The following is a 27,137-nucleotide window of genomic DNA, read 5'->3' on the forward strand; positions in this document are numbered from 1 at the left end:
TTGTTTTGTTAGAAGACAGAGCATCTGAACTTTTATTTGATTTTTCTTAGGTAATGCTCTAACAAACAAATGTTAGCACATTAATGAAACATCCATTTTGGAAGAAGTGATATGCAAATTGGGGGATTATATAGACATCGCAGAAGCTGCTATCATGTTTCATGAAGAGGTTGCTTTTTTCAAGTATGCAATAAGATCTGCTCTCTCATCTTTCTTTTTAATACCAGCAAAAATCATTTTTGTTCCAGGAATGTATTTTTTAGGGTTCTCCAAGTATTCCATCAGGGTATTTTCACTCCAGACAATACCTGCAAAATTTAGAGAATAATGAACAAGCTCTTTCTAATGTTAATGTTTCACTAGTAGGTTTCACCAGAAGCTCTGTTGCATCAATATACTCAGAGAAACTTCAAAACCTATTGGTTCATATATATGAAAATGAATAACTTAGGTTCTAAAGTCCAAAGGCTAAAAAAAAAAAAAAAAAAGATCAGAAAGAATGTCAAACAAAATCCAATTTTCATTACTATTTGAACACATTTAATATTTAGCACATATCTAGAGCTCTATTTGCTTTTGATTCATATTTTCATAATCCGGTTGGGATTCATGAGCTGGCAAATATTTCAGTCACATCATATAAACAACTTCTGTGCTGCAATCCTATGCAAATGTACCAGGATATAACACCTACTGAACTCAGTGCAACTTATGTCTGAGTAAACAAGCATAGGCTGTTACACACCTAGTTCTTGTAATTAGAATGAGACAGTAGCTTCTAATAAAGATAACTAGATGGATGTTTTATTTCAGACCTTAAAACAAAAGCAACTACAAAAACCTTAATCATTGTTTTCCTAGACATTAAACATTATGTTCTTAATGTAGACAGAAGTACATTGCAAAGCCCGAGAATCAATAGATCCTTAATATAAGGTTCCACACACTTTGCCTAGACTTTAACTTTCCTTACCAGCTGGTGTCACCTGCCTCTACCATTTAAATACAGAATATATAGTATTAGAGCTCGGAATACATCTGTATAGATTGATCTGAAGTATTTGTTACAAGGCTTCAGTTGGCAGTACTTGTTTCCAGACTCAAACTTTTGCTCGTTGACCTATTTGGGTTAATTTATTATTTTTCTAGCCCCACTCTTGTCCTTCTATTTGAAGGACAGGTTCCTGATAGGTTGACATCCTAAATGTCAAATATATAAATGCATGTCCAGGGATCCACAACTTTAGGCTTGGCTCACTAGTCAGCCATTATTTGTGGTTGCCACAAATCCCTTCTCTTCCCTCAGATCCTTTTCTGGCACACACAGAGAGGATTTAGGAAAGAAGCAGGTCTTCTGTCATTTACACGGAGATATGGAGATAGTAAGAAACAGTGGGAGGGAGCCCTCGATACTGCTTGAAAAAGATCCCTGCTGTTTCTTTCCTTCTCAAAAATGGCACTGGAAATAAGGCCTCAGGTGAGGCGTTTGCTGTGGTGCAGAGTGTTCTGCTTGCCAGAGAGCTGGGGGCCCTTACCACTGGCGAGCTGGCAAGTGGTCTGGCAGGTGGCTGTACATTTAAGAGGAAATGTCCTATTGACTGAAACTGAACTTTGTTTCAAGTAAGTGTGCTAAAGTTATATGAACAAATAAATTATACGATAGGAAATGGAACCCCTCCCCCAAATGCCTCCAGACACCAGTTGCAGGGGAGCAACGGGGTAGGCATACCTTCATATTCTAGTTATGCATTTCCCAGAAGCATCTGGCGGGCCACTGGGAGAGAAAGGATGCTGGACTAGCTAGGCCTTGGGCCTGGACCAGCAAGGTTCTTCTTATGTTCTTCTATGAATGTGTGGGGATAAACCTGCACATATAGGGAGTTCCCACAGGCAAGTCAATCCTAAAGGTTTGCCAGAAATACTGAGTGAGGTGGGTTCAAGCAACTCCAGTGGCCCCCAGATCCTTCCTCACATAGCTGGCAGTGGGCAGTAAGCAGATGCATCCTAGCCTTAGACTGCCACAGTCTTAAAAGCTGGAATTACCATGCATACTCTGAAGGGTCATCTGAAGAAACATGGGAGAGGAGGGTGGCGGGTTGGGGAGGGGACATGATCAGGCTGCATGTAGCCTTTTTAGAATGAGCCCAGAGGCGTAGCTATAATTGAGCGAAAGGCCTACAGACTGAACATGCTGTGAGATTAACAGTTCAATCCGAAAGATCACAGTGCAAACAGTATTTTATGCTGCTGCAGCTGAAGCATCTTTTGCTTCACTTCTAAAGCACAGATGCCCACCTCCCAGGTTACTTGTTATGCAAAACTCCACTCTCCAAGTATATGAAAGATATTATTGCTTCAATCAATTGGAGCAATTTTCCACAATTACATTATTGCATATAAAGCACATTTAATTAAGGCACAAGCAAAACAGTTCTTTTTTGTGTTAGAGCATTATCATTAATACAACTAATAGCTCTCGGAAGCTCTCTCCAAACCACAGTACACAGAGAAAAACCTGCCCTGGCTCCTGGTCAGCTCAAACTGTTCTTTAGATGCTGCAGTCAGACATGAGCCATTACTAGTCCTGCTTCTCTTCCCAATGGTACCATGCAAGGTGCACTGGTGCCGTGGTTGAGTCCAGCTCTGGTGGAAGTTCTGGTGGCATTGGGGCCCTTGAGACTGATCCTATGAGTTTTTGTACAGCCCATGAATGGACCATAAATCGTATAATAATATGTAAACTATTAAATTAACATAACAGGCATAAATGTGCTACAGAAACATTATTATACTAAACCGACTTTAGAAAAATTCTTTTGATAAATTAGAAGAATTTTTTCAGAATATCTCTCTAAGAGAGGCACTATGAACTATGATATATAGCCTCTCATGCTAATCCTTTAGAAAATTTGTTTTTATTAAACTACTCCACTCATCCTATTCCTTCCCTCCTTTGTTTTTACCTTTATTCTTGTTTGCATCTGAATAAGTAAAGCCAGCAGCTTGTCCTGTTTTACGGCCAAGAAGACCCCAAAGATTTGGGCCTGTCTTATGCTTTCCACCTTTTTCAACTGTGTGGCACTGAGAACATTTCTGAACAAAGATCTTTTTACCCTTTTCAAAATCACCCATGGTAATCTGTGAAAGAAAGAAAAAGCACAGCAATGAAACTGCCATGTTTCAAGTGATTCTCTCTTTTTAGCCCGTTTCCACAACCTTGTTCATAGTATCCAACAGGATCAAAACACATGCTGTAATGACAGGAACATCTAATGGTATACTGGAGGTGCCATTGTCACTCAACATGAGACATATATACTCTAGTATGGGTTTTGTTTGTTTGTTTATATTGTATAGTGCCATACAGTGAGGGAAATAAGTATTTGATCCCCTGCTGATTTTATCCGTTTGCCCTCTGACACAGAAATGACCAGGCTATAATTGGAATGGTAGGTTTATTGTAGCTGTGAGAGACAGAACAACAACAAACAAACCCTCAAAAGCCCAGTGCCCAAAGTCAGCGATGGATTTGCATTGTAGTGAGGGAAATAAGTATTCGATCCCCTATCAACCAGCAAGATTTCAGGCTCCCAGGTGTCTTTTCACTATATGCAGGTAACGAGCTGAGATGAGGAACACCCTCTGTAAGGGAGTGCTCCTAATCCCAGCTTGTTACAGTACCTGTATAAAAGACACCTGTCCATAGAAGCAAGAAATCACTCAGCTTCCAAACTCACCACCATGCCCAAGACCAAAGAGCTGTCGAAGGATGTCAGGGACAAGGTTGTAGACCTGCACAAGGCTGGACTGGGCTATAAGACTATCGCCAAGCAGCTTGGTGAGAAGGTGACTATAGTTGGCATGATAACTCGCAAATGGAAGAAACACAAAATAACTGTCAATCTCCCTTGGTCTGGGGCTCCATGCAAGATCTCACCTCATGGAGTTGCAATGATCATGAGAACGGTGACAAAGCAGCCCAGAACTACACGGGGGGAACTTGTCAATGATCTCAGGGTAGCTGGAACCATAGTCACCAAGAAAACAATTGGTAACACACTACGCCGTGAAGAACTGAAATCTTGCAGTGCCCGCAAGGTCCCCCTGCTCAAGGCAGCACATGTACAGGCCCGTCTGCAGTTTGCCAATGCACATCTGAATGATCCAGAGGAGAACTGGGCAAAAGTGTTGTGGACAGATGAGACCAAAATCGAGCTCTTTGGCATCAACTCAACTCGCCATGTGTGGAGGAGAAGGAATGCTGCCTATGAGCCCAAGAACACCATCCCCACCGTCAAACATAGAGGTGGACACATTATGCTTTGGGGGTGTTTTTCTGCTAAGGGGACAGGACACCTTCACCGCATCGAAGGGACGATGGACGGGACCATGTACCGTCAGATCTTGGGTGAGCACCTCCTTCCCTCAGCCAGGGCATTGGGAATGGGTCGTGGATGGGTATTCCAGCATGACAATGAACCAAAACACACAGCCAAGGCAACAAAGGAGTGGCTCAAGAAAAAGCACATGAAGGTCCTGGAGTGGCCCAGCCAGTCTCCAGACCTTAATCCCATAGAAAATCTGTGGAGGGAGCTGAAGGTTTGGGTTGCCAAACATCAGCCTCGAAACCTTTCTGACTTGGAGAGGATCTGCAAAGAGGAGTGGGACAACATCCCTCCTGGGTTGTGTGCAAACCTGGTGGCCAACTACAAGAAACGTCTGACCTCTGTGATTGCCAACAAGGGTTTTGCCACCAAGTACTAAGACATCTTTTGTGAAGGGATCGAATACTTATTTCCCTCACTACAATGCAAATCCATCGCTGACTTTTGGGCACTGGGCTTTTGAGGGTTTGTTTGTTGTTGTTCTGTCTCTCACAGCTACAATAAACCTACCATTCCAATTATAGCCTGGTCATTTCTGTGTCAGAGGGCAAACGGACAAAATCAGCAGGGGATCAAATACTTATTTCCCTCACTGTAAATTAGGACAAGTACCAACCAATGCATTCTTAAGCCAGATAAAATAAATGCCACATGTGCCTTACTTGTTCTCCAGTAAGGAAAATCAATGTCCATATCATCAATTAGAAAAATAAATGCAAGATCTACAATGAAAAGATAAAAATTGGGTTGTATCCAAAGGTTCCCTTCCTCAGGAATCTCTCTGTTTGGGTAGGTTTGATATATATACCCCACAGTGGTATTTATCCTTCAGAGGAGGAGAATCTTTGGATGCAGCCCATAGTATGCTTAACAAAAACAACTCAAATAGGGAGATGTGAGAATAAAACCCTTTGTTTTTGTTAAGATTAACTGTAACTTAATTCAGTTCAGCAGAAGTTAATAGCTGTAATGCTTGCAACAACAGCAACATATTTTGAAGTCCAAATGTTTTAAAGGAACTTCTGTCCTTTGCAGTGACAGTTCTGGTACACAAAATTTCAGGAGTACATAAAGATCTAGCCTTATATGTTTCTTTGAAAAAATTGAACTTTTTTGAGTTGTTAGCCAATGGTACGGCTTAATCAGGGCCCAACTATACATTACATGCAAACACATGAAACAGAACCCGTCTTTTTTTCCTTTTTTCTTTTAATGGTAAAGCAGCTTTGGAAGAGGACAATCTGGAGTGGAGGAGCAGCATGGAGGGGGATGGCTTAATCTTTCCCCATCCTATATCACTCTTCTGCACTGCACTGCCCACAGCTATTTCCCTTTAAAGAAATAGCTGTCAGAATTCTGTTACATGCTTTTGCATGTAATATAAAGAAGCTCTCCTCACAATCAGTGAGAAGAGCTTCTTCTGGGTCTTCAGGGAGAGCGGGCTTAGCCCGCTCTCCCCGCAGATGATCCAAAGGCAGCCCTGGGTGGCCAGATCGGCTGCCCATACGACTGCCAGCTCCGTCATGGGGCCAGCGGGGGCTACGGGGATCGGGGGCTGTGTGGCCCCCAGAAGTTCCAGGATGCCCCGCATGAATGTGCAGGGCATCCTGGAGAGACCCCCGAGCTTGCAGCCTCCTGGGCGGGGGTCTACTTGTGTGTTGCCGTGCGCCGCGGCAACACATGAGCAAAAAGATGAGGTTAATGGAGCTCTCGCTCTGTTAACCTTGTCTAAGGGGAGGGGCATTTATGGAGGCTAGCTGCTGGGAGCCACACAGCTCCCGTTGCAGCACACAATCACCCAAAAGCGGGCTAGGCTCCCTTAGCCTGCTTTTGAGCGATCATCAGAATAGCCTCGTAGTTAGGCTCTTAGACTTGTCATAGGTTACTTACTACCATGGCAAAGATGCAGCATCACACCATGTTGTTGGACCAGGGTTGCCGGCAGAAGTGCCAGCATAAATTACTAGATTCTGAGTCCTACACTTTAAGTGTACTCATTTTAATGTAAAAAGGCTGCATTTAATCATCACAAAGTGAAAGAGCAAACCAGTTGTGGACAATGTGGGAACTGCAACAGTAGATAGTCCCGAGCGAGCACTCCTTACATTTTCTTTTAAAATGGATAACTCAGAGGATTCCCACTTCAGCGGAAACATTAACAATAAATAAAGAGGAGAGCTGGGCTTGTGGTAGCAAGCATGATTTGTCCCCTTAGCTAAGCAGGATCTACCCTGGTTGCATATGAAAGGGAGACTTGATGTGTGAGACTGGAAGATATTCCCCTGAGGGGATGGAGCCACTCTGGGAAGAGCATCTAGGTTCCAAGTTCCCTCCCTGGCATCTCCAAGACAGGGCTGAGAGAGATTCCTGCCTGCAACCTTGGAGAAGCCTCTGCCAGTCTGTGGCAGCTTCCTATGTTCCTAACACTGAACACCTAACATATGCAAGGGCATATATGTAACAGGAAGACACTGAAGCAAATAAGGCTTTAAAAAGAAACATGAGCCCTATTTACCTGCTACATACCCTAGCTATCTATAGATCTATCTATATAAATCTATCTATCTACCTACCTATACCACCTGAAATGTGCATCCCTAGGTGGTGTACACAAGTTAAAATACAAAAAATATAAAAACAGGATAAAATCATTATGATATAAAGCCAATTACACTTAATTAAAACCCTGAGGAAACAGGTCTTACGGGCCTTTTCAAAAACAGCCAGAGATGGAGAAACTCTGATTTTAACAGGGAGTGCATCCCAGAGCCCCAGGGCAGCCACAGAGAAGGCCCTGGTCCCGAGAAGCCACCAAACAAGCCAGTGGTAGCCATAACCGGACCTCCCTAGATGATCTTAATAGGTGAGAGGTTTAAGTTTGTGTACAATGTATGGACTACAAATCTATATGCATAAACATTTATTTACAAATTATGTTCCATATACATAGCGCACTTCCTGTATGTCCTCTGCAGTTGAGGGGCAGGTTCACTTTTAAAATGAACGTATACAGTCATTCACACAAAAACATGTACAGGAGTACAGATATCTATATGCATACACAATGTAATGGTTGAATGGGGCTATAGTGTTTTAAATTCAAGGAAGATGAGACAGCACCACAGTGTACTCAGATTTTAAAATCTCTGCAGGTCTTCAAAAATGTATACAAATATTCATATAACTACTAAGTCAAGTCAGAAGTAAATCCCATTGATTTACTACAAAGTAACTATGCTTAGGACTACAGTCCTTGTTCTTTATATAACAAAAATATCACTTTAGACAAACTTTTCACAATCATTTTACTGTAACATAACCAGGGAGCAGAGGCAGAAGTTCCACATTGGTAGCAATATTCCCTACCTGAAAAGCTACCAATCAAATCAGTTTAGTATATTTCTTTCTCTTTTTTAAACCCTGCTAATGGTTATCAGGGCAGTAAATGTAAACAATCATAGGAACATAGGAAGCTGCCATATACTGAGTCAGACCTTTGGTCTATCTAGCTCAGTATTGTCTTCACAGACAGGCAGCGGCTTCTCCAAGGTTGCAGGCAGTAATCTCTCCAAGCCATATATGATGTACAAACAACTACTTTGTATATAACTGTGCTTTGGCAACGTACTGTATGCTTTGGTAGTTTGTTGGTTCAATTAAAAAAAATCTTGTCCTATAAAAATCTTGTCCTATCTTGAAGAAGCCAGGGAGGGAAGTTGAAACCTTCTCTTCCCAGAGTGGCTCCATCCCCTGAGGGGAATATCTTACAGTGCTCACACTTCTAGTCTCCCTTTTATATGCAACCAGGGTGGACCCTGCTAAGCTAAGGGGACAAGTCATGCTTGCTACCACAAGACCAGCTCTCCTCTCATGTTAAACACCTTATTTCTAAATACATTAATAACAGTAAACATAAAGAGTAAGCATTTTAAAGAATAATACTTTCTAAAGAAGCAAATATATAATGCAACTGCTGCTGCAGCATCAGAACTAAACAAAGTGAGCACTGTGATATCAGTGCTTTGAGATATGAGCACACATATCTCACATTCCTTTCAACACATTTGATTAATAATATTTAATTATCTAAATGCACAATAGCCAAAAAATGAGAACAATGTAAGTATTCTGAAACACAGAATTAAGAAGATGTAAGAGCAACAACTTACATATTCAGTAGATACAAGTGAAATTAACTGGGGGAAATTAAGTCAAATTTAAAAAAATCAAGATCATATCTTTATTGTTATGGTCATTTGACCAGCAAAATTAAGTAAATTTAGGACCTCTAGTTGGTGCTGGAGAAGGATACCATGGACAGCCAGGAAAACAAGCAAATGGATCACAGAACAAATCAATCCAGAATTTTCACTCGAGGCACAAATGACCAGGCTCAAACTATCATACATCAGACCCATTATGAGAAAACCCAGCTCCCTTAAGAAGTCCATTATGCTGAGAAAAGTTGAAGGAAAGAAGGAAGAAGAGGATGGCCAGCAGCAAGGTGGATGGATTCAATTACGACAGCAATGAATATACCACTGAGAGACTTTAAAGGCCAAGCTGAAGACAGATTATCCTGGAGAGACTCTATCTATGTGGTCACTAAGAGAGGACAGAACTTAATCAATCAATCAATCAGGACCTCTAGTTCTAAACTGGATAGTAACTGGATATTATCTGAATAATTAACTGGATAATATCTGGATAATATGCACCACCAGGTTTAATCAGGGTGTACTTAAGTTTTAAGCAAATGTGTTTAGGATCAGTATGTCAAAAGCAAATTTCCCTCCAGAGATGAATCATTCTATGGAACAGTACCAGAAAGACAAACTCCTATGTAACAGGAAGAGATGAAGCCCCTTTTATCAGCTTCACTGGGACCAAATGTCACACAGCCTTGACAATTCAACTTGTTCATTTTATAATTTAATTATATAACAATATCAAAGAGTTGTCACCTTAAGTGGCGCAGTGGGGAAATGCTTGACTAACAAGCAGAAGGTTGCAGTTTCAAATCCCCACTGGTACTATATCGGGCAACAGCTATACAGGAAGATGCTGAGAGGCATGATCTCATACTGCGTGGGAGGAGGCAATGGTAAACCCCTCCTGTATTCTACCAAAGAAAACCACAGGGCTCTGTGGGCGCCAGGAGTCGGAATCGACTGTTAGTACTTAAATACGCTTGTTTTCTCCTTTCCTCTCCATTCCTTTTGAATTGTGTCTCTTAGATTGTGTGCTATTATAGTTGTTACCACTTTTCAACCAAAACATTTCTCAAAGTAGTTTACATAGAAAAGGGAGGAGAAGATTGTTCCCTGTGCCAAAAGTGTTAACTATTTAAAAAGGGAGACACCAGCAAACAGTCACTGGGAGAGAGACTGTGCTGGGATTAATGAAGAGGGACAACTTCTCTCCTTCTGCTAAATACAAGAGAGCCATTACTTTAAAAGGTGCCTCTGACTCTTTGCATAGTCAGCAGGGTAAACTATTTTAAACTATAATCCACCTTGGAGCAAAGAATTTAGGAGAGCCCTAAAGACCTACCTGTTCGGCCTGGCCTTCCAGTGCTCTTAAATTGTTTTAAAGGGTCTTTGATGTTTGTGAACCGCCCTGAGCTATTTTGTAAGGGCGGTCTATAAATCGAACAAACAAACAAACAAATAAATGTGGTAGAAAGGAGATAAATACATTCACAAAACATATAAGCAATGGCTAACCATTAGAAACCCTGAAAAGACAAGAAGCCATCCTGCATTTGCGTCTAAAATAGAGAAGAAAAATGAATTTTGTTTAAGGCTTGTTTCTTATTTCACACATGGAAATATGGCAGAAAAGCAGGGCAGGGGGAGAAGCTGGGGCTGTGAGATCCCTGTTCACAACACTGTCAAGGATATTAAGCTCAGCATTGTCCCTTTCTATTAATATATCTAATAGCATTTTATTAGATATATATGTGTGTTTGTCTTTTATATATCACAAATATGAATATATATAGTGGACATTAGCCTAGGCTAGACAGTGTGTGCAATCCATCCATCACTATTTATGTGCAGTCCCAATAACTTCAATCAGGGTTACGTGAAGGCACTTTGTTAAAAAGCCAGATCTAATAGATCCTCCTGAATTTGCCTGATTTTTATATACAGAGCATCAAATCACAGCTCACCACCTTGTCTAGGGATTGCACTATAATAATCATGATCTGTGATTTGAGGATGGATTTAAGCAGATACTATGTAAAAACCGGGAGGATCTGTGAGGACCCAACCTTTACTTTTTTTTCTGTGTAGAAGGGGTAATCAGTGGATTGTCCCATCAAAGATCACAAACCAAAGTATATAGTGTAGATAGGATGCTGCAAACCATTAAAAGGACAATAGCTGTGTTGAACTCAGCTTAATGAGCAGGAGCTCTGTAGTGAGATTGTCGATATCTATGCCTCCAGTAGGACTAATCTTCGAGGGGAGGAGAATTCTGATAACCCAGGAAGTAAAAACAAAATTATTTTTTTGGAAAATGGTACAAGTATTTCTGCTTGAAATAGAGTGGCAAGAAAATGAAGGGCCTTACATGGAGATGGGGCAGGGGAGAGTGAGGTTTATAGTTTTGTTTATATACATGGCTGCTCAACACTGGAATTCTTGTGAAAGTCCAGGGCTAGGTGTCTTTCGGAAGTGGTGCAAGACTTTTAAATTCAAACTGACTTTGGGTGGTCATTGGGAGAGAGCAAGATATGGTCAGACACTGGAATCATTTTGTTCGTGTTTTTGATGTACATGGTTAAGTGCCCTGAGTCTTTGGGTGAAGGAGCAGGATACAAACTAAATAGCGAAATAATATTGAGGACTAGGCGCTTTACAGTACTACAAATAATAGAACCCGCCCTGTAATGGAAGCCATCTTCTCCTACTGCCTACCTGAAGTCCAGGCTAGAACAGAACAGCTTTCTACACTGGCTTGGCCTCTCTCCAAAGCCCAGCTTGGCCCTAAACCCTCTCGCTAACCGAATCAACCCGGAGGGGCAACTCTCACGCCCCGACCGTGCATCTAGCGACGAAGTGCCGCCAAGGCAGAGAGGGATTTGCTTCACAATAGAGACATCCAATCATAAGCCAATATGCAGTGATATTTTGACTGCTGATTGGCTCACTCTAGTAGCAGGGGCGGGCCACCGGGGAGGGCGGTCATTTTAGCCTCTCCCAAGGCGGGTCAAAGACACCCATCCTCGAGGCCGAGAATGTCTGAAAAACGAGTCCTCGGGCGTTCAACAGCCGGTGGGAAACGGGATGCATCTATTGGTTCGCACCACAGCCAATAGTTTCCCTGCTCTCGCCAGTCTTCCCGCCCTGTTTTGCATATATTCTTACTTAACAGAGTGTGAGGGGAAGGGTGTGTTTCACTGGCTGTCCATCACAAGAGGGCGCTGTGAATAATTTGTCGGCTAGACCCTTGCAGCGCTGCCGCGCATCTCCCAGAGACTTGGGAGCGGAGGACCGAAGACGGTTCCCGACGGAAGACACAGACTGCCCGGCTTCCAGTTTTGTAGAGACCCCCACACCCTGCCCCGCCCCGCCCCCTTCCACGAGGTGGTAGCAGTGAGAGCCTCCCGTAGAAAATACACGGGAGAAATTCAGAGTTTTAAACAAATTGGCTGAGCAGCACCATCTGCCCCCCACGAAGCTTGGAACAAATATGTACTCTTTCCAACTCAGGTCTTATTTCGTGTGAGAAGTGTAACTTTTATAAAGTTTATAAATGTCCAAGAGCACAGAGGTTGCAAGTGAATAGAGCAGAAGGTTTCTGCAGGCAGTTAAACGTTGCATTTGAGCTGGGGATGAGAGAGACAGAGGCAGTTTAAGAAGACTATTTTATTTTGTTGAAATCGGGTGTGTTAAGAAGAGGGAATTTATTTATTTATTTGGCCTGGAAACTACCCTAACCTGCATTAGTTATACAATATTTCAGGGCTTGTAGGAAGTCACTCCTCTCCCAGCCATATATAAATGTACGATGTAGTTACATTTGGAGGAATACTATTTAGGCTTCTGGTCTCCACACTCCAGTTGTTCATCACAAATACAATTGTTACAATGTTTGATTTTTTAAAGTAAAAAAACACATGTAAATTAAGACCCAAGTTAGGACTGGCTCTGCTGCTATCTTTTGTTGGACAGCGTGCAAGCGACAAACACGCTGCTCCCAAGCACAACGACCGTAGTTACCACCAGGTAGGTTGAGCATCTCCCTTTGAGTTTGAGCTCTAAAGTTAGCACTAATTTCCTCCCAAGTCCGCTTTCACAGAATATGTTTTGCTCCTCTAGCATTTTCTTGTCTCTATGGCTGAACGTACGAGTCGCCCGATGCAAAGAAATAGGACGGAAGGCCATAGAGTTGAGTGATCGGAGGATAGAGGGGTACTCCCCCTTCCCCACTGTATTATACCGCTAGCCCGCACGCGGTGGCGGGGGGCGGGGCATGTTTAAAAGGAAACTGAGAGAGACTGTTTTTTTCACTGGAACTGTCTTTGCTCCGGCGATGTCTTCCCATCTGCGTCACTGAAGAGGCGGCGCCTCCGCGGGGGGAGGAAGCCATTTGCTCTCCGAGTTGCTCCGCGAAACTGCCCCCCCCTTCCTGTTCTTGGTCCTTCTGGGCAGGGACGGGAAGGAGGAGCTGAGCCGGGAGCGCTTCGGACCGCCCGCCGGGCGACATCCAGAACATCTGCCTCGTGCGGGTAAAGCGCACGAAGCAGTCCAAGAAGGGGCTTCGCCTTCATCAAGTACAGCGGGCCAGTTTGTTTATTTATACCGCCCACTACCGAAGTCTCCAGGTGGTTTACAACATTAAAACAAACCAAGAAAATTTAAAACATATAAAAGTTCAAATTAAAATAAGTACCCATAAAACCCGCTAAACAGTTAAAAGACTTGGCTGAAGGGATGTGTCTTCAGTTGTTTCCCAAAAGTCAACAGGGGTGGAGCAGCTCCAATCTCAGCAGGAAGTGCATTTCAGAGCTGTGGGGAAGGCTCGCCTCCCCAGAGGAGCTGGTTGCACCCTCAGATGAACCTCCTCTGATGAGCCTAATAGGTGGCGGGGTTCATAACAAATAAGGCATTCTTTAAATTATAGGTAATTTAAAACACTTTGTCTTTATAGGTAATTACCAGCATTTTATATTTTGCCCAAAATTTTTTGGGAGTCAGTGTATTCTTTTAAAACCAGAGTAATATGGTCTCTTTGGGATGTCACAGAAACCAATCTGGCAGCAGCATTTTCCAGACTACATACAAAGGCAGCCCCATGTAGAGTGCATTGCAGTAGTCAAGCATGGAGGTTACCAGCATGTGCACCACTGTCTTAAGATCACTCACTTTCAGGAAAGGGTGCTGTTGGCAAACCAGCCAAAGCTTATAAAAAGCACTCCTGGCCACCGCCTTCAACTAAGGTATCAGAGAGAGGGTTGGGTCCAGAAGTACTCCCAAACTGCAAACCTGTTCCCTCCAGGGGAGTGTAACCCCATCCAGACCCGGCAGATCTATCCCATTTTCCAAACTGCAGGTTCCTACAATGAGCACCTCTGTCTTATTTGGATTCAGTCTCAGTTTGTTATCCCGCATCCAGCCCGTTACTGCTTCAAGGCAAGCATTTAGGGAAGTTATTACATCACCTGATGAAGTTGACAGGGAGAAAAAGGTTTGAGTGTCATCAGCGTACTGATGATACCCTGCACCAAATCCCCTGATGATCTCTCCCAGTGGTTTCATGCAGATGTTTAAAAGCATTGGAGACAGAATGGAACCCTGAGCAGTGTTCCCTCTAAGGCGTGCATGTGTCTGTGTGTGCTCACACTTCTTTGATGTCCTCTCAGTTCATTTTAGATTCCGCACAGGTTAAATCAGGAAGGTCCCACTCTGACTGCATGTGCGCACACACTGCCTTGATACTGTCACCCAGAATAAAACCCATTCCACACACAGATTGAAAAAAAAATAGAACACTGGCCCTGAGGGACACTATACAAAAGTTCTCTCTTCGTAGAGCAACAGTCTCCACATAACACCTTCTGGAATCTGCCTGAGAGGTTAAGCAGAACCACTTCAAAGCAGTGAGTGATCCAGAAGGATACCATGGTCGGTGGTTTTGAAAGCCACCGAGAGATCCAAAAGAACCAACAGAGTCATGCTCCCTCTGTCAATTCCCCTTTGGAAATCATCCAACAGGCTGACCAAGGCAGTCTCCACCCCAAAGCCCACCCCAAAACCAGTTTGAAATGGGTCTAGATAATCTGTTGTCTAGATTATCTACATATCTGTGTCTAGATAATCTGGACCATGGAAGAAATGCACGGCCAGTTCCTCACCAAGGATGGACGGCCCATCAAGGTGCAGCAACCTCATAGCCCAACTCACTCCTCTTGGAAGAAGCCCAGCTGGTGCCCCAAAATGGAGGAGGCAAGGAAAGCTTTGCTTCCTCCCTCCCTCCCCACTCTTTCTCTGTGTCAGGAGATGCTTCCTTTGCTGCATCCCTGTATGTACTGCTGGGCAGGCGGGGGGGACGGGGGACCCATCACAACACATGGCAACACTTGGTGTTTACATGGTTTCCCTCATACTGCCGTCAAGCAGGACTGAGTGTACTTTCCTACTACCTCTGTCCCTTTTCAAGGGAAACGTTCAGGTATTGTTAATGGATGGTGTACAAAGAGAGCTTGCTCTGAGCCTTTTGCCCTAGATCCTCTGCTGAATGCCAGGAGTCAGCTTAAGGAGAAGCCCTTCCATTCTTGTAACACTGGGGAAGATGTTGTTTATTTATTTTTATTCATTTATTTATTTAACATATTTTTATACCGCCCAAAACTTACATCTCTGGGCGGTTTACAACCAGATAAAAACAAAGGTAAAACATTAGTTAGAAACAAAACCAAGAAATTTAAAACACAGCAATTTTTGTTAAAAAAAACAAAACGATATTCTAGAAGCAACATTAAAACAATTAAAACAATATCAATTAAAAGCCTGGGTGAACAGATGCATCTTTAAAGACTTTTTTAAAATGTTCGGAGATGGAGAGGCTCTTATTTCAATAGGGAGCGCATTCCAAAGCCTCAGGGCAGCAGCGGAGAAGGCCCGTCCCTGACTAGCTGCCAGACAAGCCGGTGCCAAAAGCAGACGGACCTCTCCTGATTATCTCAATGGGCAGTGGGGTTCATGACGGAGAAGACATTCTCTTAAATACCCAGGGCTCAAGCTGTTTAGGGCTTTATAGGTTATGACCAGCACCTTGTATTTTGCCCAGAAACATCGGCAGCCAATGTAACTCCTTCAATACGGGAGTAATATGGTCTCTCCTAGATGACGCAGAGATGAGCCTGGCTGCCGCATTCTGGACCAACTGTAGATTTCGAACTACATACAAGGGCAGCCCCACATAGAGCACATTGCAGTAATCCAGTCTGGAGGTTACTAGCAGATGTACCACTGTTTTGAGGTCATCTATCTCAAGAAATGGGTGCAGCTGGTGTATCAGCCGAAGCTGATAGACGGCACCTCTGGCCACTGCCTCAACCTGGGATGCCAGGGAGAGACTTGGATCCAGAAGCACCCATAGACTATGTACCTGTTCCTTCTGGGGAAGTGTGACCCCATCCAGAACAGGGAGATCAAGATAGACTTTCAAGTTTCAACCCCGCACAATGAGTACCTCCGCCTTATCTGGATTCAGTCTCAGTTTGTTATCCCTCATCCTGCCCATCACCGCCTCCAGACAGGCATTTAGGGAGGTTATGCCCTCTCTCGATGATGCTGACATGGAGAAATAGATTTGGGTATCATCAGCATACTGATGGCACCCTGCACCAAATCTCCTGATGATCTCTCCCAGCGGTTTCATGTAGATGTTAAACAACATCAGAGACAATACGGAGCCCTGAGGGACACCTTACAAAAGTTGAGATTTTGAAGAACTCCAAGGGACACCATCTGGAACCTGCCTGAGAGGTAGGAGTGGAACCACTGCAGAGCAGTCCCTCTCACTCCTAACCCCCTCAGACGCTCCAAAAGGATACTATGGTCGATAGTTTCAAAAGCCGCTGAGAGGTCCAAAAGAACCAACAGTCACACTTCCTCTGTCAATTCCCAGTTGGAGATCATCCATCAGGCCGACCAAGGCAGTCTCCACCCCATAGCCCGCCCGAAAGCCAGTCTGAAATGGGTCTAGATAATCAATTTCCTCCAAGACTGTCTGGAGCTGGGAGGCCACCACCCTCTCAATTACCTTGCCCAGCCACGGAAGGTTGGGGACAGGCCTGTAGTTACTCCGCTCTGAGGGATCCAAAGTAGGCTTCTTCAGAAGTGGTCTAATAATTGCCTCCTTAAGACTAGGAGGCATCCTACCTTCCCTCAGGGACGCATTTATAATCTCTACCAGGCCTTCTACAACAGCCCCCATGCCAGATAGTACTATAAGCCATGTCGGGCAAGGGTAAAGAGAACAAGTGGTGAGCTGCACCGTTCCAATCAGCTTGTCCACATCCTCAGGAGTCACAAACTGGAACTGATCCAACCTAACCACATAAGAGGAGTCGCTGGATACCTCCACATCAGACACAATTGTGGAGATGGAATCTAAGTTAGCCCGAATATGAGAGATTTTGTCCACAAAGAATTCATTAAACACATCACAGCAGGTAGTAGATGGTTCCAGATTCCAATTCAAGGTAGGAGGGGCACATACTAGCCCTCTCACAACCCTGGACAACTCCACCAGACGTGAACTTGCGGATGGAATATGGGCAGAAAAGCATCGCTGCTTTGTCGCATGTATCACCTGAGCATAGGTCTTCAAATGAGCTCTGTGTTAGCTATTGATTCCCCCACCACCACCCTGGCTTCAGATATCTGAGATGCATAGTAATCCACAAGAACTGAGTATAAGTGAAGTATGAAACAAATATTTAAACCTTGAAATGTTATCTGTTGACCTTGGCTTACAGGGCTGTGCCCAAACATACTGAATCCTCTGGACATGAAAATGATGTGAATACTGCAAAATGAAAAACAAATCGCAACAGAGAACAAGGGAGCAGCATGACTACTTTTGGTGGGTTGTACAGTTTTAACAGAAAGATTTCTGACTATTATTATTACATTACATTTACATCCCGCTCTTTCTCCAAGGAGCCCAGAGCAGTGTACTAAATACTTAAGTTTCTCTTTCACAACAACCCTGTGAAGTAGGCTAGGCTGAGAAAGAAGTGACTGGCCCAGAGTCACCCAGCTAGTATCATGGCTGAATGGGATTTGAACTTGGCTCTCTACTATGATGTGATCCTAAATCAAATATGCTGCAGTGGTTTCCATTGACCCTTGTGGGACCCACTTGTTTCAGAGATCCAAATATCTGAACTACACAGTGGTCCACAAGAAGTTGTAGTTAGAAGTTGTAGCATATTAAAGCCTTTGTCTCAGAGCTAGTTCATATGTGGGAAAGAAATGCTGAATCATCCCTGCTGAGCTGCCTGACTAGATTTCTCCTAAAACTATTCTATATTCTTCGTAGGTTTAAAATTCTGCCACCACCACCCCTCTTATCGACAGAGCTTGAACTTCCCTGGGCTTAGGGTGGAATCCCAGGGGAAATTCTCTTTATTTTGCTGTTGGGCAAGTCAAGAAATCTTCCATGTGCAAGCCTGCATGTGGTGAGAAAACTGATAGCTTCTGGCCATCTGAGGATGTGATTGCACCAGAGGAATCTCCCTTCCTCTTCACCCCCCCTTCCCTCAGTTAAAAACCAACCCGGAGAGAATTGTAAAAAGAAAAGAACTAAAAAACACATAGTTTTATTCAGTTACTACATACTGTTTCCTTCTGAGGCTTTCTCAGCTTTTAAATAAAGTTAAAAATACTTTGTAAGTTACAAAAATAGGTTGCCTTTATGCACACTTAAATGTTTACAGAGTCTTTTGCAACGTCCTAGGTAGGATGGGTGTAGGCTAGTGTTTCTTATTTTAATTACATTACAGTAATAGAACAGTATCAGGAATATGCGAAAGCACGCACACAAAGAAACATAAATTCTAACACAAAATCTGACTAACAAACTGTTCTCTATGCTAAATTCCCTTTCCCTTGAACTCACCCAATTCCTGAGGAGAATCAAGCTTTCTGCAATCCTTTCTTTTAAGGATCTACAGAGTTATTCCATGAGAGAAACCTCCATGTTGGCTTCAACCATGAGGGAGCAAAACTCCATTGCCCCTCACTAAACCTTTCCGCACCCGCTTCTCTGTAACAAAGATTGCCCTTCTGTTCCCAGAATTCCCAGCAACTGCTCTCTAGGTCCCACCCACCTGGTGTACTGATTGGCTGCCCTGGAGTTCACCAGCATGTCAGTCAAGACAAGGCATCATTCCCTATTAACTCTTTAGGGGGAGGGGAGTCTGATCACTACAGAAGTATGAAATGAATTTGTAAATCTTGAACTATTATTTTGTTGGCTTCAGGTTACAGCACAATTTCATCTGAGCTTAAGTCCTATGAACATGAATACTATGGGAGCAGTATGGAATGGGAAACAGAGACACATGAAGCACAAGCAATCAACTTGATTTCCTTAGGTAGGAGTACAATTTTGAGGCAAACACAAGTAGACTGCTATCCTTTCTTACAAGTCTAAAGTATAACAGAAATAAAACATATTGCAACAAAATTATGAAAAACTTCACCTGCAGCAAACTTACAGCAGTGACAAACACTCACCAGTTAAAAATGTCAAAAAGCAAAAGCAGATGAAACAAGTAATAATCATAAAATGTGACCATTTAAATGGCCCCTATAAAATGTGACCATTTTATGGAGACAAAAATCTCACAGCTGTTTTGATACCTTATCAGGGAAGAGAATAAATTGAGCTGTGGTGACCCTCCCAAAAACTTGAAGATAAATTTCTAGGTGAAAAATATTAGATGCCCACCACCAATTTTGACAAAAACTGAAGAAGTCTGAGAAAGGAGTTTCTCAACTTCACATTACTGCTGTCAATCAATTATCTTCATAAAATAGCTATGAAATCCTTAGGTACTTATCTAGTACCTCTTAAGAGTCAATGCCAGGACTGCAAACCTGGAAAAGGCATTCCAAAGTAAGGTTATATACACCCATTGATTTTTAATGATTTTTAAAAAATACTTTTAAACAGTTTTATTAGATAAACACATAAGAACAGCCCTGCTGGATCAGACCCAAGGCACATCTAGTCCAGCATCCTGCTTCACACAGTGGCCCACCAGATGCCGCTGGAAGCCTTCAGGCAGAACTTGAGGGCATGCCCTATCTCCTGCTGTTACTCCCCTGCAACTGGTACTCAGAGGTATTGTTTTGTGTAAACTGCCCAGAGTCAGTTGTTAATTTGTATTGTTTAATTTGTATCATTTTGTTGTAAACTGCCCAGGGTTTTGGGCAGTATACAAAAGTGCTAAAATAAATAAAATAAAATAAATACCAAAGAAGCCGCCGATCCAAGATGGGTGAGCTGAAGTGCTTGGTTGCTAACACAGAAATAGATATAGTGGGCATAACAGAAACATGGTAGAACACTGAGAACCAGTGGGACACTGTGATCCCTGGATATAAACTCTATAGAGAGGACAGGGAGGGGCGCTTTGGATGTGGAATAGCACTGTATGTTAAAGAAGAGATAGAATCTAACAAAATAGAAAATCTAGGTGGACCGGAGTCCTCCACAGTAACCCTGTGGGTGACCATACAAGGCCTGAAAGGCAATGTGCTACTAGGGACGTGCTATTGCCCTCCGGATCAAAACGCTGACAGTGACTGGGAGTTGCGGGAGGAAATCATGGAGGTGTCAAGGAGAGGCAGAGCAGTAATAATGGGTGACTTCAATTACCCACACATAGACTGGGTAAATTCACAGTGAGGTAATGACAAAGAGGTCAAATTTCTAGGTACACTGAATGACTGTGCCCTAGAACTATTGGTCTTGGAACCAACCAGAGAGGAAGCAACCTTGGACTTAATTCTGAGTGGCACCCGGGACCTGGTGCGTGATGTCAGTGTCATCTACCCTTTGGGGAAGAGGGATCATAGTGCGATCAAATTCAGCATACATGCGGAGAGAGAATCACCACACTCTCATTCTCTAGAAAAAAAACCAAATAGCTGCTTTCTTTAGCAATAAAGCACTTACCTTTGTGTGTGATTTTAATATATGAAGTTTTTCACTTCAAGTTATGGTCCTTACCTTGCCTCATTCCTTATGTTATGTCACAGTTTTTGTTATGAGTTTGCTTTGTTAAACTTGCTAGAATCTATTGGTTTTTGGGGTTTTGGGGATTGTTTTTTTTTTTAAGCTTTTCCAGATTATTCCCAAAATAAGACAATAAAGTTGTCTTATTGTTCTGCATTTGTCTGTAGTTCCCTATTCAAGTGGCTCTGATCTCCAGGCAATGTAGTATATTTCCCTCTACTGTCTCTAGAATTAAACCTTGGCAAAGTTTATTTACAGAGCCAAACAAAGAAAGGAAGTAAAAGAATCTGTCATTTAAAGATGTTGAAATACTTGTCTCATCTGCTGGATTGATTGGTTTCAAATCTTCTCCATCCATTACAAATTCCTGTTCTAGAACAGAAAGATACTTCTAACCTGGCAGCTTCTTACTACTCATATGTATATTTGCCATTTGCCATGATTATCCCACCTATTCTCAGGATAGGAGGAGGAGAACCAAACAGTCCCTATGAGATGCTACTTCTTGTCCTGCACCCTCCACAACTGTGAGCTTGATCTTTAGCCATCACCAAGGAGACAATGAGCACATCATAATGGAGAAACAGCAGGTGATGTCATAATTGCCACCTGCAGAGGTGGGATCAAAGTGTCATCCTTCAGCACTGGGGAGAGATGTAGCTGGTGGGCACCTACAATATCTACATAACAAACATGTATGTATTTTACACCAGTCCTATCATGTAAGCCCTTTCTTACAATCCAGTGAGAGGGCGGGTGATGGGGAAGGCAACAGAAACTCGCCTTCCCTGCGGATGATTCTCCGGGAGTTGCTGGATGTGCTACTTGTATGCCCAGACAGTCCATGGCTGCCACTGGCAGCATGGAGGTGTGGGGCTTAGGATGTGTTGTCCCGACCCCTGACACTCCACGCTGCTGGTGAAAGCCGGTGACCATCTGGACATGTGATCCATGTGCCCAGCAAGGACTAATGGATAGTTTGCAGGGAAGGCTTGAGCAGCCTTCCCTGCCACTCACCTGGTAGCCCTCCCATGTCTTCGTGAGAAAGGCTCACTCTGTCTCTTTCTGCAAAGCTCTTTTCTGCCCCTGCCACCCTCACTCCATTCAGTGAATATCTAGTTTGTACCCTGCTTTATTTTTCATTGAACAAAAGCACTAAATCCCTTCTCTCTTATACCAGCTCTTGCAACTGATCTGTCTTCTCAAATCACTTAACTGGATGGAGAGAAATTTTCTCTCAGAGATTTTTCATAGGGCTATGGTTGCTAAATCAAAAAAGGTACCCGGAGAGAATTTACTTCCAGAGGTTTGCTGTGCAGCTTACGGCTTTAAAAACTCCCAAGGAGCCCTGTCCCTTGCTTTTCTGGAAGCTGGCCTGAAAGCAAAAAATAGGCTAGCCTATTTTTGTGTTTTATTTTTTCCTGATCAGTTGGTAACTTTGGTTGGGCAGAAAGGCTGTTCTTCAACAGTGATTATCAGGATTTGGGGTGGGGTAGGGGCAAAATATGAATTACACACATAGAAATACTGAGAGCTATGTATTTACAGTAACACAGTGTTCACAGTAACACAGTTGCTGTATTGGAAACATTGACTTGAATCCAAAGAAACATAAGTAGAACTCTGTTATCAAAAATGGGCTTCACACCTCCTTACACTAGCCTGCTAAGCTTCCAAAAAAGCCACTTCTGAGGGGTGAGGGCCTTCAAACTCTGCAAGCCGTCATGCAGGAGACTGCAGTGAGAGATGTGCATGGGCAGAAATCAGTGGAATACCTTATGCAAATAGATGGGCCCCTCCACTTACACATACTTGTGCATCCAAGGCATTTAAAGTAGTGGCCCATCCTCACAGGTATGCAGCTATAATGTATATAGGTGCATATAGATTATTTTTATGATTAGTCAAAACCACATTCAGAAATAATAGGTCCAGGTTCTTGTCTTTTCTGCCTCTATATGTTGTATTGCTTAGATGCTTTCTTAGATGCTTTTCAATATGGTTGTGCAATATAGTTCATAAGATGCTTCTCACACTAGCAAATATCACTTGACTACTTGAACAGATAAAAGATTCTAAGAGTGTGTAAAGCAAATTCAAGAATCTTGTGTATGGTCACGTGTGTGCGCGTGTGTGTTTTGTTTTTAACAAAATAAATATTACCTAGTCATTCTATGATCTGCAATAGTGTTACTCTACTATGTTTTCTCTAAAATGGCCTCCAGAACTTGGAACGTTAGAAAGGAATAATAGTAGAAGCCCAGAATTTGTCTCCAAATGCTTATTATTGGTAAAACAATACCCATTTGTACGAGAACAACTGTTGAGTCTCTTTGATCTCATCCCAGGACTGGATTGCTGTGAAATGTACCAGGATCATTTATTATACTAACCTGGATAGTGCACCAAAACAAAAAGTATTTATTTGATGCCTACTAGATGCCTCTTTTTGAGAGAAGCTGAGAGAATATTGAGTGCATGCCTTGGCAACTTAAAAGATGTGAGTCAATCTGTAGAAAGTACTGCCCTAGGAAGTAACTCCAGTCTGATTTTTAGAAATTTCTGGCTCTTCCTGGAGGGTCTCTGCACCCACAGGAGGGGCTTTCCTGGTGATGCAGGTAAGTGCTGTGGGGAGGTGGGAACAGCAAAGATCCTTGGCACAATCTTCCTTCCACTCATGCAACTCAGGAGACAACAACCCATAGAATTGCTGTTTATATAAAATTCATTTCAGCTCAGTTGGAACCTTTTGTAGGTTGTCCAACTTACAGTCAGGCCACATTCAGATGTAACGGTTAACCACAAATAATTGTGGCCAAGGTTGCAACTCCGTTACGCCTGAATGCACAAAACCATTTTTGGTTACAGGCTGAAAGTTACCTCCAGTTTGCCTCACCAAACTCCACTTTGAACCTTCAGTTATCTCTAAGAGTTGCCATTGACAACTGAGGTTTTGCCACCAAAGCGTTACGTCGGATTGCTGGTGCAGCTATAACTGTGGTTTTGTGCTGATTTTCAAACCACAATCATAGAGGCAGTGGTGCAGACCTGCCTGGGAATGTGGCTTCTCCATGCTTTCAGCACTTCTTGCTGGAAGCCTCTCAGAAAACCAGCCCCTCCCTTCCTTTCAGCTATGCAGCTATAGAGTTGCCAGGCTACAGGGGAACCACCACACCCCATCCCAGACTTGTCTGCCTGTCAAGCTGCACAGTCACATGGGGCATACCTGATTCTCACTCTGTCCCTTGCTCCTCCCTGACTGAAATGGGGCCCCCTTGGGTCCAATGATGGTTAAGTGGGTGACTCAACTCATCAGCTCGCAGTTCATGGGTGGGGATCACCCTTTAACAGGCAGTCACAGCACAGCCATACCCCCAGGGATGGTTTAATCTTTTTGCTGCCCATGGCAGACAAAGATTTGCTGCCCCAGGGACAAGAGTAAGGGGGCTTGGAGGCGGGGGAGGGAAACATTTTTTTTTAACCTCTAAAAATGCCACTATGTGGCCGTGGAAGCTCTGCCCACCTCCTAAACCATTACAAGAGGTGAGGTTGGGCACTGGAGAATGGTGGCGAAATAGGTCTTCACATAAGCCCGGCTTACTTGCAAATGACACAGAGCAAGCTATTTTGCGCCTCTGCAAATGCATGTGCATGCGCAGAGACCCGAAATTGCCCGCTCTGTGTCATTTGTGAGTAAGCCGGGCTTGAGTGAAGACCTATTTTGCCGCCATCTCTGCACCTGCCTCCAGTGCCTGACCTCATTTCCTGTAATGGTTTAGGAGGTGGGCGGAGCCTCCACAACTACACAGCGGCATTTTTAAAGGTTTAAAAAAATTGTTTATATATGTTTTCAACGAAGAAAAAAGAAGCCCTCGGCTCTTACTCTTAGAATGTTTTGTATGTAAACCAAATGGCTGTTCCTTGAATGTTGTCTCCCCATGCTGGAAATTAAGACTATCCCCCACCCCTGCTCCTCAGAGAATACACAAAAAATGATCTGCAACAACATTGTGTGTGACAATCCAGTTCTTGCAGGTAATCAATGCAATGTTTTGTCCATGCTTTTTACACTGTGTTTCAAGTTGGAGCTCAGTATTTGTGGCTGAACTTAATGTTTGTTGCAAAAGCCCAACAGTGCTGGAAGAATGAGTTTGAATTATAAATGATTGCGGATTTCAGATGGATTTTTCTTTCTCTGTCCAAACTGGGAGATTCAAGAGATGGAACCTGAAAGGAACCTCCTGCATGCAAAGCTGGTGTTCTGCCACTGAGCTACAGCTCCTCCCTAACAGCCATGGATGTGGTTTGTTCACAAATGATCTTCTGTCCATTCTTCACTTTAACCAGAAGGAGGTTACCCTAACTTTCCCCAAACAAAAGAGTGCTATTTTTAAATTGTAGTGCAGTTTTAATCAATTTCCTCTTGCAACATTTTCTGGTTCTTCTAGGCAAGAAGTAAGTTATGAAGAAACTATGCAATTCCTTGACCAACTAAAATAAGATAGTGAGAGTGAAACATGAACCAATAGTTTAATGGGATGAGGCAAGTGAGTATAATGATGGGCGGGGGAAACTGTCCTTGTAAACAATAGAAGAGGGTTGGTGATCAAAGCCAACAGATATGCAAATCAAGGTAGCTTTGCCATTTTGCCCCACAAAATTGCATGTGATTTGCATGCAAAAACCTCAAGGGATGCCACTGCACATAGAAATCCAAAGAAGCACAGGAGTAACTGAAGTGTATAGGGTTTTTTTGTGTGTGTGTGTGTGGTTAGGGTTAGGGTTAGAATTCATCTGGAAACTGATCCAATAGAGTATGGTAAGGTTCACATCAAGTAAAGTGTGCCATCAAGTCGATTTCGACTCCTGGCGCCCATAGAGCCCTGTGGTTTTCTTTGGTAGAATACAGGAGGGATTTGCCATTGCCTCCTCCCGCACAGTGTGAGATGAATCAGATGATGCTATATCACTGCTGCCTGATATAGTACCAGTGGGGATTTGAACTGGCAACCTTCTGCTTGTTTGTCAAGCATTTTCCTGCTGCACCACTTAAGGTGACATACCTTAGAAAAAAATATAAACAGTTACCTGTGCCAGATTTAGAAAGATTAACTAAAAATTCCTGAGACAAAAGTAATTAAATTTTGAGCATAAGCAAAAAGGTAATATTATTCTTGGCTATGTCCCTTGCAGTAGGCGATAGGATGGTGTAAAATTGCATTATGTCTTGTGGGAATCCCCTAGGGACCTGGCTTGCACAGATAATATATACTGTAAAAAGAAGAAATGGGCTGCTGAAAATAATAAATATCTATGATGGTGGCTTCTTTCCACAGTGCAAGATTTTTGGTGTTACGTACAGAATAACGTATTGCTTCTGCTCTAAAACAGATGAATTGAAAATGAAGCATCAGGAGTCATATGTAATGTGTGGTATTCAATTCATTCCTCATTTTTATATGAAAATAATCGGGAGACAATTATCCCTCTCTAGTACAGTCACTTAAATTTGAAGAGAATGTTCTTTTGCAGTGGGGAGAATTGTTTTACTGATTATTGTGATACATATGTCTTGTGTGCTTGTCCTGTAAAAGCAAACAACAGACAATCTTTTTGTAGGCCAGCATGTTGGTTACATGCTTTGAAATAGTGAAGTAATTAGGATCTCCTCCAACCTGTTGTCCACAAAAGAAATGTCTAATAACAAAAGATCAATTCTCCATGTGTGGCTGTTAGCACAGTGGCATGACTTGTAATATTTATCTGATGTTGCCTCACCATGGTCCTGATTTGTGACAAAGTTCAAGTGGACATGCAGCTCAAATTATAGAGAATTGTTGTTGTTAATTATTAATTTTATAAAAGATTGTGCTTATTTTTAGTAGTGGAGGATTGAGATTTAAAGGTTAATTATACTGTACAGGTGAAACTCGGAAAATTAGAATATCGTGCAAAAGTCCATTAATTTCAGTAATGCAAATTAAAAGGTGAAACTGATATATGAGACAGACGCATTACATACAAAGTGAGATAAGTTAAGCCTTAATTTGTTATAATTGTGATAATCATGGCATACAGCTCATGAAAACCCCAAATCCACAATCCCAGAAAATTAGAATATTACATGGAACCAAGAAGACAAGGATTGAAGAATAGAACAATATCGGACCTCTGAAAAGTATACAGTGTACTGTGCTTGATTGGCCAGCAAACCCGCCTGACCTGACCCCATAGAGAATCTATGGGGCATTGCCAAGAGAAGGATGAGAGACATGAGACCAAACAATGCAGAATTGCTGAAGGCCGCTAATGAAGCATCCTGGTCTTCCATAATACCTCATCAGTGCCACAGGCTGATAGCATCTATGCCACGCCGCATTGAGGCAGTAATTGCTGCAAAAGCGGCCCAAACCAAGTACTGGATACATATGCATGCTTATACTTTTCAGAGGTCCGATATTGTTCTGTTCTTCAATCCTTGTC

The 27,137-nt window shown here is 42.8% G+C and overlaps 1 protein-coding gene and 1 long non-coding RNA gene across 8 annotated transcripts; one reads left to right on the forward strand and one right to left on the reverse strand.

The window, feature by feature from the left end:
* Positions 1–11,649, reverse strand: LOC128333259 (cytochrome c-like). 2 transcript variants are annotated; one of them, XM_053268542.1, is made up of 4 exons: positions 11,312–11,649; positions 9,939–10,027; positions 2,964–3,138; positions 1–308 (listed from the first exon to the last, which is right to left on the reverse strand). In XM_053268542.1, exons 3-4 carry the CDS (start codon positions 3,130–3,132, stop codon positions 160–162), a joined length of 318 nt encoding a protein of 105 aa, XP_053124517.1. In that variant the 5' UTR covers positions 3,133–3,138; positions 9,939–10,027; positions 11,312–11,649; the 3' UTR covers positions 1–159. The 2 variants fall into 2 exon arrangements, with proteins under 2 accessions (XP_053124517.1, XP_053124509.1); XM_053268534.1 differs by lacking the exon at positions 9,939–10,027 and having other exon boundaries at positions 11,312–11,645.
* On the forward strand, positions 11,573–26,568 carry LOC128333271 (uncharacterized). Of its 6 annotated transcripts, none has more exons than XR_008310901.1 (6): positions 11,573–12,622; positions 17,383–17,489; positions 18,892–19,005; positions 21,116–21,244; positions 25,103–25,201; positions 25,991–26,568. It is a non-coding gene; the product is annotated as an uncharacterized LOC128333271 (long non-coding RNA). The 6 variants fall into 6 exon arrangements; XR_008310897.1 differs by having other exon boundaries at positions 11,574–12,622; positions 21,121–21,244; XR_008310893.1 differs by lacking the exon at positions 21,116–21,244 and having other exon boundaries at positions 11,584–12,622.
* The last annotated feature ends 569 nt before the right edge of the window (positions 26,569–27,137 follow it).

This window comes from Hemicordylus capensis, chromosome 1 (assembly GCF_027244095.1).
Source record: "Hemicordylus capensis ecotype Gifberg chromosome 1, rHemCap1.1.pri, whole genome shotgun sequence".
In the NCBI taxonomy this organism is placed as follows: Eukaryota; Metazoa; Chordata; class Lepidosauria; order Squamata; family Cordylidae; genus Hemicordylus; species Hemicordylus capensis.